A 20,190-nucleotide genomic window follows, 5' to 3' on the forward strand; every position below is an offset into this window, starting at 1 on the left:
CTCCAGTTCCAGGTAAATGATTATCAATCTTGCATCACTACTGTATAGGTAACTCTTCATATGGAATATGAGCAAATACTTAATACTAAGGTGTAGTTACTGGTGGGACTGCAATGTTGTCATATTTTGACATCTCCAGACACCACTCTTTTATGAGATGGGCAGATTTACCCATATTAACCTTTTTATCTCAATTTCAGATGAACTTTTAGGGGAAAAGATGCTTCACTGCTGACCTTCTGAACATTAAAGAACAGGGGGGAAAAAAAATACAAGATTCTACATAGATAATTAGCCCATAAGCAGTACTCCCTTTCTTCCTTGTGTTACACTAATTCTGCAGGCTGAAGTTAAAATAAGATGTCTAAAATATTGACATTTGTATAAACAGATATCTGGTTAGAGAACATACCTGTCCGAAATCATGAACTGAGGTGCCTGTTTCAGAATAAAGGTAAAATTAACCCTAGCATTACTCCCTCTTTAGACAAATTGAATCTAGGCAAGTGTTTGCATCCCATTGATTTCCAAAAGACTTTAAAATGTGCTCTGCTCACATGCTACTTTCAAGAATTGTGGAATATACATGTGGCCTTGTAACTGCTAAAGGACATTTAACTGACTTCCTCAGAGTTTTAGATCATGCTCTATTGTAACTCCAGGAACTCCAGAGATGAAACTTAAGAATAAGTGAGGGTCTGAGTAGTTATTCCAAGTCTAGCTCACTCCATCACCACTGCTTTGACTTTTCATCTTCCTGTCTCAAAAACACAGTGGAATTGACTGCTTTAAATTAAATTCAAGTCTGCACATCAGTATTCTAGCAAAAAAAAAAAAAAAAAAAAAAAAAACACAAACCTAAGAAGGGTCTTTAGGACCTCTCTTATATAGGCTTTATTTTCAACAGACAAGTAGAAGTTAAAAAGCATTTTCCTACTTCAGTGTGGCAATAATAATGCAGGAAGATGAGCAATTAGATCCCAAATTAAAAGGTTAAGAGAAACAGATAAAATTAGTAGCTACTACACAGCTGTACTATTCAGAAAAGGTACTGAACATTTAACTTCTGTTTAATTTGATGGACTGGATTGGACCAGCTGCAGTCATTAGCCATCTACTGCTGAACACTAGTAGTTCACACTCACTCTCATCAACCAACTCCATCTGGCTGCTGGGATGATTCAGGTTAGAGGAAACCATTCCTTAGAAGCAGACACAAGGAAGAGGGGTGAGCTGGCATCAGAAGGCTCAAAGCTTCATACAGCCCTGATGCCTCTTCTCCAGCAATGAGCCTGGCTTTGACTTCAGCACTTGAACACATCCTGAGCCAGTTACAGTTCTCAGATCCCAGCTACTGTGTAATTTCAAAACTGGATTTAGGAGGCTGGTTTGGGTTCAATTATCAGAATAAATTTAAATAAATTAGGTGCACAAGTGCAGCTTTCTGGCTCTGTGTTACTCACAGCTAAATAATCATGAGAGTGCCTCAGAATAATCAATACTGATTTCTTTTCATAAAACTACACTAATCAAATGACAATTGTGTGCAGTATTTAGAAAGCCTAAGTAAGCAGAGAGATGGAAAAGAGTAAGAGGGGAGGTACTAAGGAAGCTGTGGGGCAGATAATGTGAATTTGTGGACAACTGCTGAGAGTCTAGACCTACTAGCAAAGAGTTAGCACCTCTTCAATAGTGAATACAAACCACCACTGAACTATGTTTGCTCTAAGAATACAAATTTTAGACTCCTAAGTTGCTAGAGACTCCTAAATTATAATTAAGAAAACTCACACTATAAGAAACTCACACTACACTTCTTTAGCATGAAAACTCTATGCATTACTTTAGACTTTTTCTATTTAAAAAGCTTTGTTGGCATATTTTAAAATGCTATTTTATGTCGCTCTTTTACTCAGAATGTAAAACATTTTTGCTCTTTTAGTAAACTGAATTGAATACACAAAGATTCTGTTGTTTGCCAGACAAAAAGTAAAGATATAAAATAAGAGACAGCTTCAAGACTTCTTGACAAGCAACATGAAAGCCACGGGTTCTTAATTTTCCTGTACTGCAAATGGCATAGGCAAAGCAAAAGACACCTAAGTTGTTATTATTATGTCACACTGAATGATAGCAAAGGGCACTCTGGAAAGCAAAACAGAAAATGCATCCTTCATTTCAGCAGACAAGCCTGTTAAGTAGAGAAGATGTGATATCCTAGCATAACACTAAAAATGAATAAAAATTACATTTATTTTTCAGGATCAAGGATAAAAGAAGTCGTCACAGAAATACAGCATCTTCTAATTTACAGTAATTTATATCCATAGCATCCTGATGAAGGATAAAAAGCTTTTCAAAGGAAAATGTCATTGCTGAATACTTCCAACTTGAATTGATTTATGGGAAAACACGCTGTAATCTTTCAGAAGCCACTATCCTGAAATATTAAAAAATAAACAGTTCAGGATATCCATCTTGCCTACATGGATAATATGAGCTGGGAGACAGATGTAGTTTATAAGAAAAAGAAAAAAAGGAAAAAAAGAAAAAAAAATGAAAAAAAAAGAAAAAAAAAGGAAAAGGAAAAAAAAAAAAGAAAAAAATGGAAAAAAAAAAAAAAGAAAAAAAAAAGGAAAAAACCCCAAAATCCAAAACCAAAAATCTTCACAGATTAACCTGAGAAAGCCCACAATCTGTACCACTCACAAAGTGCTATTCATCAGACTGTTAATTCTTCCTAGGTAGCCATGAGGCAGTAGGAAAGAAAATGGAGAATGAAATTAGAGAGGAAGACTGCTGGCCCTCCACACTTGTTTATTAATAAAATGTACTGAAAACCCAGACACTCCTTTCCTTCTAATGCTTTTAAACACTGTGAAAAATGATTGTTTAAAAAAAAAAAAAGTGATGCTTCCAATTGCTGTCTAAGGAATAGGAGTGACAGAGCATATGTGGGTACGTATGTGTACACATATGTACATGCAGAAGATGGATGTGGAGTCACACTGCCTGAGAGCTTATTTAGAAAGCATGAATCCAGTTTTTCCTCACTGCTGGGGAAAGCAGAGTATTCTGAAAGAGAGTACTTTGTCAAGAGAAGGGTCTGTCTTCAGAGTCTTAAGAATAACACATTAGGATGTTGTACACTATGGCCTGATGCTTACTTGCTAAGCTGGGGTACCAGCAGGAGGGAAACCCTGGGGTCCCTCTGGATGGTATCAATGCTCAGCAAGATGAAGCCATCCCAGCTCACAGATGGCAGCTGGGAAACCCCTTGTCTTAGCAAAATGCCAGCTGTTTAGTTTAAAACTAAAGCTCATCTTAAGAAAAGAAAGGAAGACTGACAGGAGTTTCAGACTTGGTGGGCAGAGGATCATACAAGCCAATTTACTTCTTCAATAGCTTGGATTTCGTTCCAATTTATCAGTTATAATTTTTAGCCTGGTTTCTGGCCTTCTCTCAAGCTAGTGGCAAATAAGCTATTTTAGACATAAAATTGCTTTGCACTACAGGCAATTAGTGAGGCCAAGAGGCCACCAGAGAGCTGGATATGATGAGTGTAATTGCTAGTGGGAAATCCTGGAGCATTTTTGACCTTGTTGCTAATTTTTTTTCTTTGTTTGGGAATATCCTGTAAAGATCACACAGCTGGGACAATACTGTTTTCTTCAGAAAGAAAAAATCAATCAATTTGCTTAAAATAGAATGGATTGCTTCAATAGATTATGAACAGGAATATAAAAAATATCTTAGTACCAATACATAGTAAATTGTTAATAGCAGTCTGTCCAATGTAAAATCTAGTAGCTTTAATGCTCTTTAAAAAACCTCCCAATATTTAAAAGCCCCAGAGTGGAATCAGCAACATCTATTGCCAGAGTACTGCAGAAACACCAACCAAGGTGAAGTGGGGACCACCTGCCACATTGTGGCACTGTGTCTTGTGAAGACACGTTCTGTGTCTTTAACACAGAAGAATAACAGGAATGAAAAGCTCCAGTGATTTTGTACAATTCGATTTCATATTTCTTTAAAAATATTAAATGGGAAGTTCCTTAAGCATTGAAGCCACAGGGAAGGCTGCACTGAAATCACTGTTGCTCAGCAGGACACCTCTAACCCCAGCACTGAGTGAGCTCATCTGGGCACTGCCAGCAACCAGGCTGGAGCAATCTGAATTTTGCATCAATGCTAAAGCTGCCTTAGAGCCTATTCAGAGTCTCCAGCAGCTTTTAATGCTCATATTGTGCTTAATGGTGTGGTAGCTACATTGAACTACTTCAAGTTGAAAATAAGCTCTGTCACATCTACCCAAACTGCAGCCACTGCACTGCAGATACCTCCTAGGTCTGCTCCTTTCCAGTTTGGGGTTTACAGTTCCTTCAACAAGTTTGTATTTTTCTGGTGTGTAGAGAGCTGCTCTGAGGAGGTTACATCTTCTGCACTGAAAGGAGTGCTTAACTGGCTTAAGAGCAGTGCCCCTTCACCTGGCATACAGAAACTGATAAAAACAAGTGTTAAATTAAAAAAAAAAAATCAAAGCCTAACAGGAAATGTAATAATTCCTGGGTAATGCTCCGAGTTTGGCAGCAGATACAGTGATAAATATGTACTTACATAAACCATTATGGCCACACTGATGGATAATACTTTATTCCAGCTGCCTATTACCCCAAAGGTATCCCAACATTTTCTTGCAGAGCCTTAATAAAAGGAGCATCAAATGGTAGGTTTAATTTTTCATCACTGTATGAACACTGATTCCCATGGGAGTGCTCCCTGCAAATACAAGGTGGATTGTGCAGCCAGAGAAATGCAGCAGACCTGTGCCTTATAATGAAGTCTAACAGCTCACTAAATCTAAAACATACTCCAGCTGAACTTTAAGCTTCAAAAAACAGCAGCCCACAACTTCAGAGACTGAACGTAGCAGAAAAGCAATGATGGTACTGCTACATGTACTATTTTAATGTCATTCTTGCCTCACATAGAAAGTTTCTTCTGAAAGATAGAGCCAAGCTGTGTGGGCTTGATACTGTCATTAAGTCTTGGAACTCCATTATTTCACTGCATGCTTAACAATGCTGAAAATGGAGATTTACATTTTCTTGTCTAAAAAGGCTTCTGCATAAGTTGGGTTTGATTTTTTTGCTTGTGTGGGTGGTTGTTGGTTTTTTAGCTTGTTCAAGATCTTTTCCTTAAAAAGAAAAGCTACAACATGAAATTCAGCAGCATAAAGGAAAGCAATTCTCTCATCTCCTGTATATGGCAAATAGAATACACCCCTCCAGGTGAGTCGCCCTACTGCAGTAATCATATATATTAGGATTTACTTTATGCATTGCTAGTGTACCTAACTTCAAAGAGTGCAGTTTACGATAAGGCAGAAGTCCACAAGAACCTTTGTCAGAAGATAGGACTCTTTCCTCCTAAAACACCCTGAGCTCAATACAAAGTTTTCCCACCTCGGGAGGTGCACCAAGGAAGCTCTCATCAAAATGGAAGCAACATGGGAAATTATGACACTGCTGAACTTCAAGAGAAACCTTAAGAATAGTTAATGAAAAAGAATAATTCTTACTGAGTCCTGTATTACATTATTCATTGTGCCTTTGTCTTCATGTGTTCAGTTTTCATTTCTTGCTGTGCATGGAATTATGAAATCAGAACACAAAGTCACTTCTTTTCACACTTCTCCTTCAGTCCTTAAACACATACATGCAGGGCCTACATTACACCTCAGAAGCCAATGGAAGCTTTCAAGTTAAAAAAATAAGAAAAACCAAACCAAGCCAACAACAACAAAAAAAAAACCCCACCAAAACAAACAAACAAAAAAACCTGGAAGTGGCTGAAACACCACGGTGCTTGCTCAAGTTTACATATTCTTGGTTAGAGCAAATCAGGGGAATTCCACCCAAACCTAAGTTCTAGCAGGACCATAGACTGGAAGTGGCACAGCATTTCTCACAAATGGATGAACTCGAAATGTCCTTGTCACTCCATCCTACAATGTGTTACTTTTTACTTACAGTAATCACATGAGAAAGCTTAAGGGCACACACTACTACCCCTAACATTGTGTTTCTCAGAATTCAGTGTATTACACCTAAGAATAAAAAATTGGTTCCAATGTTCCTACAGCACCTTAATACTGCTTGGGAAAAAAAAAAATCTCTAACATGCCTTGTAATTTCATTTCTTTCTGTATAAGTATTTGCAAACTCATTCAGAAAGGATGGTTCCTTTTCTTTACAGTCTGATACTGATGGATATATTTAATTTTCTACTTTCCATACCTTAACACTCCTACTGTATGCCTATGACATTCTCTTTCCCCTCACACACACTTGTATATTTTCTTCGACATTCTCTCTGATAAATGGAAAGAAATCATCCATCATACTCAAAACCAAACATCCTTATATCTTTGGAAGACTCTTCTCCGTGAGGGAAGCAGCTATAAAGAGTCTTTACTACTCTTGAACCTTTCATTAAAACAGCTGAAGATGATCTAATTTTATGCTTTTTTTTTTTTTTTTAAGAAAAAAGTTGACTTCCATTTCCTACCACAATTTTGATTTAATATCAAAATTAAATATCCTTTCAATAATCTGTCTTATTGTCTGCCAGACAGCAACACATATTAGCTATTCTCTATCTTCCCTCACTGCACTACTTTATTAATGTGAACTCAAGGTCTCTGGCCCTCTCTTGTAATTTCTAATTACCTATAGGCAACATTATAAGGAACATCCATTAGCATAAAGATTTTTTTTTTCCTGATAAGATTTTAAGGCCATCAATCTTTCTACAGACTAAAAACTATAAATTTTGCCACTTCTAGATTTGCTTTGTAACTTTAAAATGTAGCATTCCATGTAAAGAGGTTAGATTCACTACATTCTACTTTAATTTTATTTCCAGTTATTTTCTACCTCCAAGTTCCAATTTGCAGTTGAAGGCTGCCATCACATATGACGACTGAAAAATTTTTAGGAGGATAATTTAATGTTCCCCATGTTCAGCAATGGTGTTTAGAGTTTGGTCTGTCATACTGTGAAACTTGCTTGGCTCTGCACTCTCCAAATTAACTTCTAAGCACCAGAAAACATCTGTGTGAACATCAGGCAGGAAACAAGTTCACCACTTGAAAAGGCTTGACACTAGTGGGACATATGTGACTCAAATGCTTGTCCTCCTCACAGGAAGAAAAGTCTGGTTAATTGACTGTTCTAGCTCATGTATTTTTCAAGATTTAGAAGTAAACTTTCACATGACAAGTATGAGACTATTCACAGAGATAGTATAAGCCACATATATTTAGAGTGCACACTCAAAGGTAAATTCAGAAAGGTGGTGTTTCTTCTTCTTGATTGTGAAATGCTGGTAAATGTTGTCTAATTTGAAAATAAAGTTTTTTTCTTAGCACCAGGAAACAGAAAGAGAATGTCAGAATTTGCTGTTGGGCTCTCAGCCATGTGGAATAATAAATTATTTCTTCCCCCCACCCTTCCTTGTCCCCCCCAGAAATTGCTCTGCTCCAATGCCTCCCTTAGTGACTGCCACGGGGCTTCTCCCTCCCTGGCACAGAGGAGCTGAAGTTTTACATCAAGGGAGGGAAGAGTCTCAGTTTTCCCAATTTGCAGGGAAAAGTGCAGGGGAACAGGCACAAAGCAGCAAATTGAGATTCCCTCTTTGAAGAACTGTACTGGTTTTCTTCTCTTTCCTGATCTTCCCTTGCCCACAAGAAGAGTGAGGCAAGAAATAAAATGCTATTTCTTCCTTGGGCTTTCCCTAAGAAGAGCATTTAGCTTCTCCTTGTGTTGACACATGCTGAAAGACTGATGCTACCCTAATTGATCTGCTGTAGTCTTGGTGTAGAGTGAAGTGTATTTTATAGGAGAAAATGAGAAAGCACCAGATGAAAATCTCCTGGGTTCCTATCATCTTTTTCAGAATGAAAACTAAGACTACAGGAAAATTAGCTACAACTTTTGAAACAGAAAGAAGGAGCAGCTCAGCAAAATAAATCAAAATTTTGCCATTCTATATATTGTTTCTAAAACAAATGCTTCTGCTCCTCAAAGGCATTTAACAGTGGGCACTGCTTAAGAGCTGTTAAGCACGTAAAACTGTCTATTTAAAAATGCCTCTTGGAAGTTTTACACTTTTTCATCTCAAACACAAATGCATTTTCTTAAATAATAAAATAAATAAAAAAGCCAAAACAACACACAAACTATTTCCACCAAGAAACCATCTCCGAGGTAATCTTGGGTAACCTAAGAAGCCTTTTGGTCTCTGCATGCTATAAATTTTAGTCCCTTCTTTCCAAAGCTGCCTTGGCCTTTTCTTTCCAGGTCTATTCCTTCTAATAATCAGCATCAGATTAAGCTACTCTATTGTAAAAAACCCAACAGTAAAAGTCAAACAAACAACTTCAACTCTTTCAGTTAATACTACAATTCCTGAAGATCAGTAATCATATCTGAAGATATGGTTTCATTTGAAATTACATATTAATTGAGAAAATATAAAGCAGGTTCTATTTCACTTTTCTTGAAACTTAAGGCAACCTTCTTTCTACTTCCACAAGTAATTCCACATGTACACATGCACTTCAAAAGCAACTTGGTTTTTAATTTGAGAGAAACCAAGGTTACCATTTGTATACAAACCTATGTGAACATTTTTGCAATGTGGCTTGCAAAACTTAAACCAGTAAAGATTTAAATGTTGTAGGCATACAAGCACACATGTGCCCTAAACACAAAGCAATATGACCTTAGTCATTGATCTGCTTCTGGTTCTAATAGTGAAGGTGAACACACAGCAAAACCAATATACAGAGTTCCCCAGAAAATGCTAATTATTTTAATAGGTCTTTTAAGTCCTACAAAATTCATTAATAGCTGTACAGTAACCTATTAATTTTAGATGATAAATAGCAAAAGCTTGTCATTGCACATTAAACCCTATAAAATTTATTTAAATGGAGGTGGAAAGACTTTTGGAGTCCTCTCTCAACTGGCACTTATTACAGTTAATGGAAAAACTTAAAGTGACCCTTTATATATCAAACAGTCATTGAAAAAGATGCATATTACAAAAAGTGATAAGCATAACAAGAGAGCAGTGATACATGGTAACAGAAATTAATAGTTTACAAGAGGGGACAGCATTAAGGAGAAGAACCAATTCTTGACATGCTGAGGAAATGACATTTTTAATATTAACAGCAGACCTGTGGCTCAACTTACATGATGCAATGATGTGTTGTAAAAAAAAAAAAAAAAAAAGTTCAGCTGCTAGATCATATTTATGGAGTTCATGAAAAATGTTTGCTTAACAAAGCAACCACAACAAGACCAGTAAATACAGACTACAAGAAGATGCACAAACCAAGAAATAAAGCATATTTGTCCTTAGAAATGAGGAAGGTGGTGTTAATCTTGGTGAAACAGGATTCCCACACTACTGGCAAAGTTACTGTCAGGATAAATTACTTCAGCAACAAGCAAATACAGCAGCAAGCCTGTCAGGGTGCCAGACCAGCTCAAAGAGCCATCCTTTCAGTAGAGCATTGCTATAGAGCTCATTCCAGTCGTATTTCACCACTTCTCTCCTGTTCCTATTTTTGTGTCTTTGCCTCATGCCTTCTATTCTGTGTGACTAAATTCCAGATCCTCACAAAATTTTGCAATTGACATGAAAAACAAGACAGATACAATGACGATTTGCTTGGTTGTTTCTTGGTGTAATTTGCACAGAGTTGCTTCCTGAATGACAAATGTGAATAAAGCAATCACTCTTGGCATTGCATTTCTCAAAGAAGATATGAATGAAAAATTAGTTTATGGCTACATAAAATTTGATTATTCTGTCACATTAAAACACCTCCAAAAGCAGACATATTTTCAGTTCTCAGCATGTCAAAAAGGTTCATTTTTATCTCTACTCCATGGAAAATAGAATGTTCTAAATCGTAACCAAAGCACAGAGAAAGCTAAGTGAGATCTGTCTGAAGACAGACCATGTATCTACTTATACCCTGGTCCTACTCTACAAATTCAAACACTGCCAGTAAGCATTGGCTTTCAAGACCTGGGGTGATTCTGCCACCACACCACATGGTCAGGGTGCCTTCCTACAGCTCTGATGGAAACATATCCCAGAAGACACTTAATTCTGTCAAACTATCAAACCTCAATCATTTTCAAGTAGCACCTGTAAGGCCACACACCATTTCAGCTGCCTGTCCACAGTTAAAATCACTTCTAAACAGCATCATTTTAAACACTATGGAGAACACAGTATTATACTGTGACGATATTCTAGAAAATAAAATTCTTCCACATTTACTTAAGGGTACAATGGAAACTTGGTGTTTATGCCATTTAATTTTTTCTCTCTTTAAATGTTGCCAAGATAGTTAAAAATGCTTATCTAGAGCATCTAAGATGCTCTGCAGTACTCAGGTGGAAAAATACAAGAGGAAGGAAACCGAACAACACCAAAATAATGGGACAAGTCATCATATTGTAGCCTTACTTAGATGCTTTATGACATGCTCACTTTCTACTGAGGCAACATCAATTACTTCTGAACATAGCTTTGTTCCCATCTAAATTATCTTCACACACATTTGACTTAAGAATTGTAGATAAAAAGAAGAATCCTCTCTTTCAGGGTTGTAAATGAGGATATTGCTTTTACCTGACAACTTCCTCAGAATTTTTACTGTGAAAACAATGGCGAGTTTTCAATTTAAACTAAGAACACAAATTCCTAGACATGAGCTAATTTTGCATCTTTCATCCATGAGCTCTTAATCACATGGATGATTTCTGTCACTGAAAGAACAATCAGTGTTAAAACCCAAGGAGAAAGATAGATGAAGAAAACAGCTTTTTGATAAGGCACCAAGTACCAGTTGGACTGAATGGACCTTGATTATTTCACACCCAGGTGAGTCTCTGACCAAGGACAGAGAACTGACACATATATAAAAATATATATATATATATAAAAGAGAGAAATACAGATTGTTGGACATATGCAATATTTCCTTATATACACCACATGTTCATAATAAATACATGTGCCTATGAACTGGCTCTGGAATTAAAGCAGAGACAGACTGCACAAAATAAGCATTATTTTGGCTAAAATCAATCTAAGAACACTGTTTCAACAGTTTTCATATTTTTTTCTTTCTTTCACCAGGAAAATGATCAGCACTCTTCTGAGAACCTGAGCTACAAAGTCATGGTATGCATTGTGCAGAGAAAATATTTAATAAATCTGCAGCACAGAGTTATGCAGAGATCCATGCTGTGAACTGTAAGAATTTCTCCTGCTACTGCACTAAAACTTATTTAATGAATTCTTGCTGATCAAGGGTAAGGGAAAATTAATTAAGAGATTAAAGTTAAACTCTACCAAATCATTTATATGGTCACATAAAAATACAAATATTTAAATGGGTAACTACATGCACAGTTGGCACTCCACAATCTGAATACTAGACCTACATTTTTATCTATTACATTTTTACTCTTCTTGCACATCCATTTATGACAACAGTTGCATACCATCAGTTTTACTGCTTTATCGAGATAACCACTCATTCATCTAAGTTAGGAAATCTCTGAAACCTATCATAAGGGAGAAAAAAAATCTTGATATAAAAGGAACACAGGACTGTGAAACTTTAAAAGTTGATGAACTATTTAAATGAAGATAGTTCTTTTTGGTTTTAAGCTGCAGGACTTGAAGGTAATGGAACCAGCTGTGAGCCTCATGCTAAATAATCCCTTGCAAGTTATAAAGCTGTCTGACAAGTTGGTAGTTTCACATCTACAACCCCAGTAAATTTGCAGGAAAGTGAAAAAAAGTACAGCTAGCACAGTGTTGTGCACTCTTCTTCATCCCACTCCTATTTCCAATTGGTTTTCATTAAAAATACTGAAGAACTCATTGGGAAAGCTGTTAGATCTGGCAGGATTATTCGTTTTCTTATCAGAAACCCTTCCATCCAAGCTCTGTACTAAATAATCATTAAGCTCAAAACTACTCACACACTCTTAACAACTAAGTACAATCAAATCCTTCCATGGACTTTTGCAGACATTCTAGATTTCTTCCACTGCTTGCTCATTATATTAAAATGCACTTTTCAGTATTTGCAGATTTACCAGAATATATAAATGGTGTGATCAGCTCCATTGCCAAGGACATTACCAGGTGGGACTTAGCTGACCGACCTGCAGGAACTGATCAAAACCATGCAAATACTAAATGGGGAAAATGGTTTCATTTTTGTAGCCATTACAACTTTATGGTCTTCTGCTACAAGTTCATCACAGCCAATTGCACAGAAATGCTGATGTTGGGGCTTTATGTACTAATGGAGCTGCAGTTTTAATTCTTCTCTTCAAGGTGCTTTTGAGGCTTGGCTGTTGAGGATGGGCAGCACACTATGCAAATCCTTGCTGACTTGGAGCACACTAAATTGTCAAGTGAAAATGTTTCATTCAGGCAGTCATAGAGAAGTAAGAAAGAATTGGTCTTCTCCAATTTAATTGGTTTGATGATTCTAATATACAGACAGAAACAACCTTTTTCTTAAGCCTCCAGCTTTAAGTCATTCCCCAAACTGCTCAGATTCTATCAAATGAGTTTTCTAAATGATCACTGGATAACATGTCTTGATCTGCCAGGCAAATAGTATTCCCAATTACCATTAAACAACTGTTGACAATTTTGAGAAATTTTCAACATCACACACACTGGACTGGACACCAAAATACTCGAGGGCTCTCAGTATTAATTCACACTAAATTCACACTAAATTCACACTAAATTCACACTAAATTCACACTAAATTCACACTAAATTCACACTAAATTCACACTAAATTCACACTAAATTCACACTAAATTCACACTAAATTCACACTAAATTCACACTAAATTCACACTAAATTCACACTAAATTCACACTAAATTCACACTAAATTCACACTAAATTCACACTAAATTCACACTAAATTCACACTAAATTCACACTAAATTCACACTAAATTCACACTAAATTCACACTAAATTCACACTAAATTCACACTAAATTCACACTAAATTCACACTAAATTCACACTAAATTCACACTAAATTCACACTAAATTCACACTAAATTCACACTAAATTCACACTAAATTCACACTAAATTCACACTAAATTCACTGCACATGATAGCAATGTTGGAGATATTTGCCCCATGCAGCTTGACTAAAACTTAGGGGGGGAAAAAAAAAAAAAAAAAAAGGTTTTATGTACCTTGAAGAATATCTAGCTAAATAACATACAATGGATTTGTGTGTTCCTATCAAATATCTTATAAAGGATTATCTTAGAATAAAACACCTTAACTGCCAAAGAGAATATCTGATTGTCCACTGGCTTCCAATATTCCCTGCTACCCTGAGACATCCTACCTGAAAACACACTCAAATGTCCCAATGGGCTGTTCTGCACTCTTTTGGCAAGCAGCTGGGCCAATGTATATTTGTCAGAGAAAAAGAAATTTAGTACAATGCAGTTAAATCCTATTACTAAATCCAGTACATTTTATTATTTATTTAAATTTATAGGTATATGCAGTGTCAACAAACCATGAAATGAAGGAATTACCAATTTCCAGCATGAATTACTTGATAAAAGGGGACTGCATAAAATGCAGAACTGTTGAATAAATCAGTACTGCTACAGCATTTAATTACAAAGTTACTTAAAGGAAGAAAATCTGTAGTGTTTTACAGCATATTAAACTTGCAATTGCTTCCTAAGTGGTTAGCAGACAATATTAGTAAACACAATACATTTCATACTGGACTGCAAAAAACATTTTAATATTGTTAAAAGCGAGAGTTTAAGGCCCATTCCATATTGCTTAGCATTACAAAACACTGTAAACTACAATCAGCTTTCTCTTAGTACTTTCCATTAGCAGATTGCAAATGCGTCATAAAAGATGTCTCTAATTATGCTTATTTTACTGATGAGGTGAAAGATGCACAGGGAGAAGTAATGTAGCCAGTGGTATCTGACAGGCTAATTGCAGACTGAGTGGTCTCTCCCTGTCTCCCAAGTCAAGGCAACTGCCATGGCTGGACTCACTCTGATTTTGACATCATTTACCCTATTTCTCATTTTTTCAAGTGCAATTTAAAAACGCTATATTGGAAACATTAAGTTTTAATGACAGCCCCAGACAGCTGCAGTTTCCCCTCAGTAAAACAAATGATTAATTTGAAAAACACAATATGAGATGTCTGTTCAGAGTGACTTCTCTATTGCTAATTGTACCAGTTGGCTTCAATTTCTAAAGCTCCACATTTTGCATGGTGTTTTGCAGAGCTGTGAAAGCAGCATCTGCGTGTTCCAAATACTTCATATTTTAAATTACAAACACACAGATCATTTTTTAGATAAGCAACCAGTAAGGTCAATTCTGATAGCACTATCAAAGTAACTACAAGTCGACTTAGGTAGTTGATAACCTATATATTTTAATAAGTAATATCAGAAAAATGAGACTTGTAGAAATAAGCCTAAAGTGGGCAAGATTTTCTTTTTTCTTGGACATTCAATAAAACTGACCAAATAGCTCAACATCTGAAGTCTGAATGAAAACCAATTACCACTGACTAAATGGATTCCTTCCCAAAATAGCTGTATTTTTTTCACTGGATTCATTTCAGAATAAGACCCTTGTCTTGCTTGGCACAGAACTAAACCCATGAGCTTTCCTCACATGTTTCTGCCTGAACTGTTAAACCAACATTTTCCAAGACAAAGCCTTTAAGTGTCCTCTCAATTAGCCAGACTTCAAAATTGCAGTTAGTTATAATTCAAAACATTATATAGTTACTAGATGGGAATACTTTCAGTCTCATCTGGAAGAGTACAGAGAAGTCCATATACTGTTTGAGAAATTGCCATTATATATTAATTATTGTTCATAACAATAAGTGAGAAAGAAGCTACAGTCTAATTTTTAGCTCTTAACTATATGCAATTTGTGGTCAGAAATGTAATAAAACACAGAAAGTATAGCACAGCACAAGGAGAAGATTTCGTTTTTTCTTGGACTAAGATAAGTTAGTTTTGAGAAAAAGGTTGACACCAAGTAGACTTCAATAGTAGAGTTCAATAAACATCAGTCAGATGAAGAGAAAATGAAGGCCAATAACTACCTGTAAATCACAGAAAGGCTGCACTACAGCTTGTCTTTTCTTACGTGCCCAAGTGGCTTTTATCAAGCTGCCTGTGCTGCTAACCTCTAGCTAACCTTGATCCTGAAACTCCAAAAATCCTGGTACTCCATTTATTGCAGATTTGTCTTGTCAGGAATGGAACATCCATGAGAAAAAGCTGCCAAATAGATTTAAACATTCTTTCTGGGCCAGTTTCTGGTGGGTTACTGAGATTTCCTCATGTACCAGAGTCTTCTGGACTATCTTCAGCTTTTTTCCAATGATGCTCTCAAACCATTAGAGGACAATCTGCCTCATGAGGCTTGCATGGCCAAAGACATAAAGAACTTTAGTAGACATTTTCAAGACTTTTTCATGGAACAGGAAATGGTAATTAGTTCCCTCAATTGAACAATCAGTCATTAGTCTTTTACTAAATTAACTGCCTAATAACATTCTTAATCTTGAGAGTTACTGCCATGACTTCATTTCCCCTTTTCCTGGTAAGACTAATAACAACCTAAACTCAGACTTCTAAATCTGCACCACAGTACAGAATATATTGTACACAGTTTTTTCCAAATAGATTCCTCAACTGCAAGGAATTGCAAAAACAAATAAAATCCTAGCATATGGTACTAGCAAGGTATTATATTTTGGTAGATCATAATTAAATTGTTCCTCAAAATCAGTGCTCAGTGCTTAAGAAGATGAATTACATTGAATAACAGGGCTAACATTCTCACTCAATTAACATGTTATTTTTCAATAAAGAGAAGTAGGCTATGATCTCTTCTTTTCTGGGTAACATCAGCTATAAAACAGAAATACTGCAGCTTTTTTTCTAATAACTCATGTATAATTTTTCCCACGTAGATTATGTGCTCACATGAAACCACATGACTTATCTTAATAAATACACTTAACTTTATACTCTTATAGGCATGAAATATTTCACTTTTTTTCTTATAAGCCTGCCAGAGACTATCTTTGAGTGCATCTGAAAACACTTGATTGTCCAACAGTAAGGAAATAATTTTTCTTTTATATCTTTTAATTCTGTACTATTGTGAGTTTGATTTATAATATTGGTTGGGGCAAAAGTGATTTTTGGATGAAGAAATTACATCTAGTTACAATGGAAGTAAGGTACCTTCTCTTATTTATCAGATTCTTCCTCACGGTATTTCAACCTGATGGCATTATATTTTCCTGAAATACATCACTAATAATTTTGAAATAACATTAAAGTACAAAAATGATTAGCTTCAGAAAGAGACAAGATGTGTCATTCTAATATAAATTTGTTATATATTTCAAGGTCAACTTCTCTTTGATTGTTCATACTAGCTGCTCTCATTCTATTGAATATCAGTCTGGTTTTTATTTAATTCCTATTGTTTTCATGTGTTCTAAGGATGATTTCTGAATATTTTGTCTTTACTGCTCTTTCACTCTCCTGCAATTATACCATGGATGATGTCCACTAGATAGTGGAAAAGTTTGTTAGCTCTTTACAGATATATGAGAATTGTGGAGTTTAACCATGACCTTGAAAAGTAATTTTTGGTTTCAAGAACTAGCATGTGCATTTATATCCACAGGACTGTAATACTGCACTATTTCTAAGATGGTACCATTAAATGTGCATTAAATGCTGGTTTTACAGCATTCACATCACTGATGATACACAAGTCACTAAAAAAGCTAAACACAACATAGCAAGTTTGAGAATCTGATGATTGGTCATTTCATTCAAGCAATATAGGAGTTTTGTTTAGCTGTGTACTACTACTAGGATACTGCACCTCAAAGGTTCTGAAAAACAGTCAAGTACATATATTTTCCATATGCATTGCATATGGCATCCAACTATAGAAATAAAGAACATTTTGCCAAGATGGGCAAAGCAGAAAAGAACAGAATCACAGTGTTACAGTCAGATGGGGAGATGAAAATTGTATCATGCAAAGGAACAAGGAAGTAAAAGACTGAATTAAGATGAAAAAAAAAAAAAAAAAATCAAATAAGCTTTATAAGGAGGAATTAGTGACTAGGCATGAAATTCCAGCATGTTGCTTGAAATGCCTTGTGTTGCTGCTGTGGAGATCACCCAGTGACTGTTTTTAAGTAGGGAGTACTATAAGGTACAACACATCTCCATATAGAAATGTATCTCCATATAGAATATAGAAAATCACAGTAGATTCTTCCTAAAGCTTAATGGAACTTGAGTAAGTTAAAAAAAAAATCCTTACACTTGTGATCATGGTATGAAAAAAACAACTTTTCTGAGCAAAACAAAATTATTCACACTAGAACAAAGAAAGCTGTCAGTGTCACCAGCTCAATGTGACAATTGCTATGTTACATAATATCATTATTCTGAGTATTTATTTCCATATATACTAGGGTAACATACTTCTCAGTGAACAAGAACCCCTAAATTCACTCTATATTCTGGCATTCTATAAGCAGAAAACGATGGGGAATTAGTTATTTCAATTATGCATTCAGCAAAACAGAATTGCTTTCCAGAAGGAAACTGGAAGGCATGAGGCATCCAGCAAAATCATGATATTTGGAAGGACTGATGGATAGCTGTCATTAGGTAAAACTTTGAAAACTTTCTCAGAGAGAAAAACTATTGGTTGAATTTTGATAGAGATGATCAAGAAGTGAGCACTGGAAAAACAAAACAAAAACCACCAAACAAAAAAACCAAAAAAAAAAAAGGCCACCAAAAAAAGCCAATAATAATTTGCTTTCTTCTAAAAACCTAAAAGGGAACTGGATGCAAAAGAAGTTTTCAAAGCATTACGAAATTACCAATAGTCCATGGAGGAAGCAGAACATATCAGGACAGGACAAGTGTTCAAGTGGCCTAAGAAATCTGATATGAGCCATTATTTAGAAACACAAGGTAGTAACCTTTAATTTTAATGCTGTTATTTAAGAGAACATTTTTTCCCTTTCCATCTCCTCTGAATACATCGCATGTGGCTTCATACTGATTTAACAAATACTAGAGGAAAACAGTGAAATTTCTTTCTATCTAAAGCAGTTTGTCTCCCCTTTCAGGTAAAGGCTCAAGAGATGCTTTATACTCTGCACATCAAAATGGCAAAATCAGTTAATTCTGCTATAGCATAAACTATCTGGCCACCATCATGTTGACCCAATATTATTTACACTTGCACATCAGTTTCATATTTACAAGACATTAAAAGACACTACGTCCATAAACTTTTCTGACCCTTTTCTGCTGCTTATTAATGCTGAAAGCTATTAATTTAACAAACGAGTGGGTTATTACCTCTTGAAGAACCCTCTTCATTTTCAGCAGCAATGTCTTTACAGCTGTGCAGTCTTGCAGCATCAATCTGAAGGGCAGAGATTCGATGCCTCCCCCTTCTTCCAGACCAGTCAGAGGCCATTCCACTGATGGGCTGCCAGCCAGCTGGCTAACACGAGGGTATCTGCCCTCTCCTTGGTCCACCTCCTTTGACAGCTTCAGAGACAGGTTCCTTAAAAGAGAAATCAGAAAAATAAACACTGAGATATGAAAAAGAACTAAGCAAGTTTTGGCTTTTAGTTCCTTTGAGTTTAAAGGCACGCTGCACAGTCACTTGTTGAGCCTGCTAGCACAAATAGCCTTTAGAGCCAGGTGATGTTAGCAATAAAACAAGCTTTTCAAATGCAACATTTTCTACAGAAACTGAAACCATGCTGGATCCCACACCCTTCTAAAGACGTTTTTTGAAACAAAATATCCTATGGACAAAACTGCTATGGGTCTATTTTATTTTAGTATTTATTTTATGAAAAAACAAATCTTTCATGCACTTTCAAAAGTTAAATAATTTTTTCCTTATGTTTTGACTTATCATAGAATCATAGAATCCTAGGGGTTGGAAGGGACCTCGAAAGATCATCTAGTCCAACCCCCCCTGCCAGAGCAGGGCCCCCTAGAGTACATCGCCTAGGAACGTGTCCAGGCGGGTTTTGAATGTCTCCAGTGAAGGAGACTCCACAACCCCCCTGGGCAGCCTGTTCCAGGGCTCTGTCACCCTTACAGTAAAAAAATTTTTTCTGATATTCAACTTGAACCTCCTATGCTCCAATTTACACCCATTACCCCTTGTCCTATCACTGGTCACCACTGAGAAAAGCCTAACTCCATCTCCCTGACACTCACCCCTTACATATTTGAAAACATTGATGAGGTCACCTCTCAATCTCCTTTTCTCCAAACTAAAGAGACCCAGCTCCCTCAGCCTTTCCTCATAAGGGAGATGTTCCACTCCCTTAATCATCTTAGTAGCTCTGCACTGGACTCTTTCAAGCACTTCCCTGTCCTTCTTGAACTGAGGGGCCCAGAACTGGACACAATACTCCAGGTGCGGCCTCACCAATGCAGAATAGAGGGGGAGGAGAACCTCTCTTGACCTACTAACCACACCCTTTCTAATGCACCCCAGGATGCCATTGGCCTTCTTGGCCACAAGGGCACATTGCTGGCTCATGGGCATCTTCTTGTCTACCAGGACCCCCAGGTCTCTTTCACCTACACTTAGAACTTAAAAACTTAGAACTCAAAAAGAAAAGCAAACCAAAAAAAACAGACTCTTTGGTGGTGGCCCAGTGACCTAAGATGAATGTGAAATTGAATTTATCTCTGAAGAGATAAAGTTTAGTTTACCATTTAAGCTATGGTAAACTCTGGTTTAACCTATGGTTAACATTTAAGCTATTTAAGAAGAACATGAAATAAAGCATTAAGTTGTAGTTGAGAATCCATTAAAGACAATAGAAGGATTCAGAAAGATTTTGATGGACTTTGCAGGTGACGGATTACCATTATTTTGCTGCATCCATACTATCTTCCTTTAATATCAGATTAAGTTCTCTATAAGGCTTTGCCATTC

General features: G+C 36.3%; 1 protein-coding gene across 6 annotated transcripts in view; it reads right to left on the reverse strand.

Annotated features, from left to right (window-relative positions):
• Positions 1–20,190, reverse strand: part of CCSER1 (coiled-coil serine rich protein 1) — a 669,425-nt gene that overhangs the window by 361,602 nt on the left and 287,633 nt on the right. For all 6 annotated transcript variants that reach the window (XM_071742835.1, XM_071742834.1, XM_071742832.1 and 3 more), the window contains one exon: positions 18,579–18,789. In XM_071742835.1, coding sequence (XP_071598936.1) covers positions 18,579–18,789 — 211 coding nt within the window. The remainder of the gene's footprint in view (positions 1–18,578; positions 18,790–20,190) is intronic.

This window comes from Heliangelus exortis, chromosome 4 (genome assembly GCF_036169615.1).
Source record: "Heliangelus exortis chromosome 4, bHelExo1.hap1, whole genome shotgun sequence".
In the NCBI taxonomy this organism is placed as follows: domain Eukaryota; kingdom Metazoa; phylum Chordata; class Aves; order Apodiformes; family Trochilidae; genus Heliangelus; species Heliangelus exortis.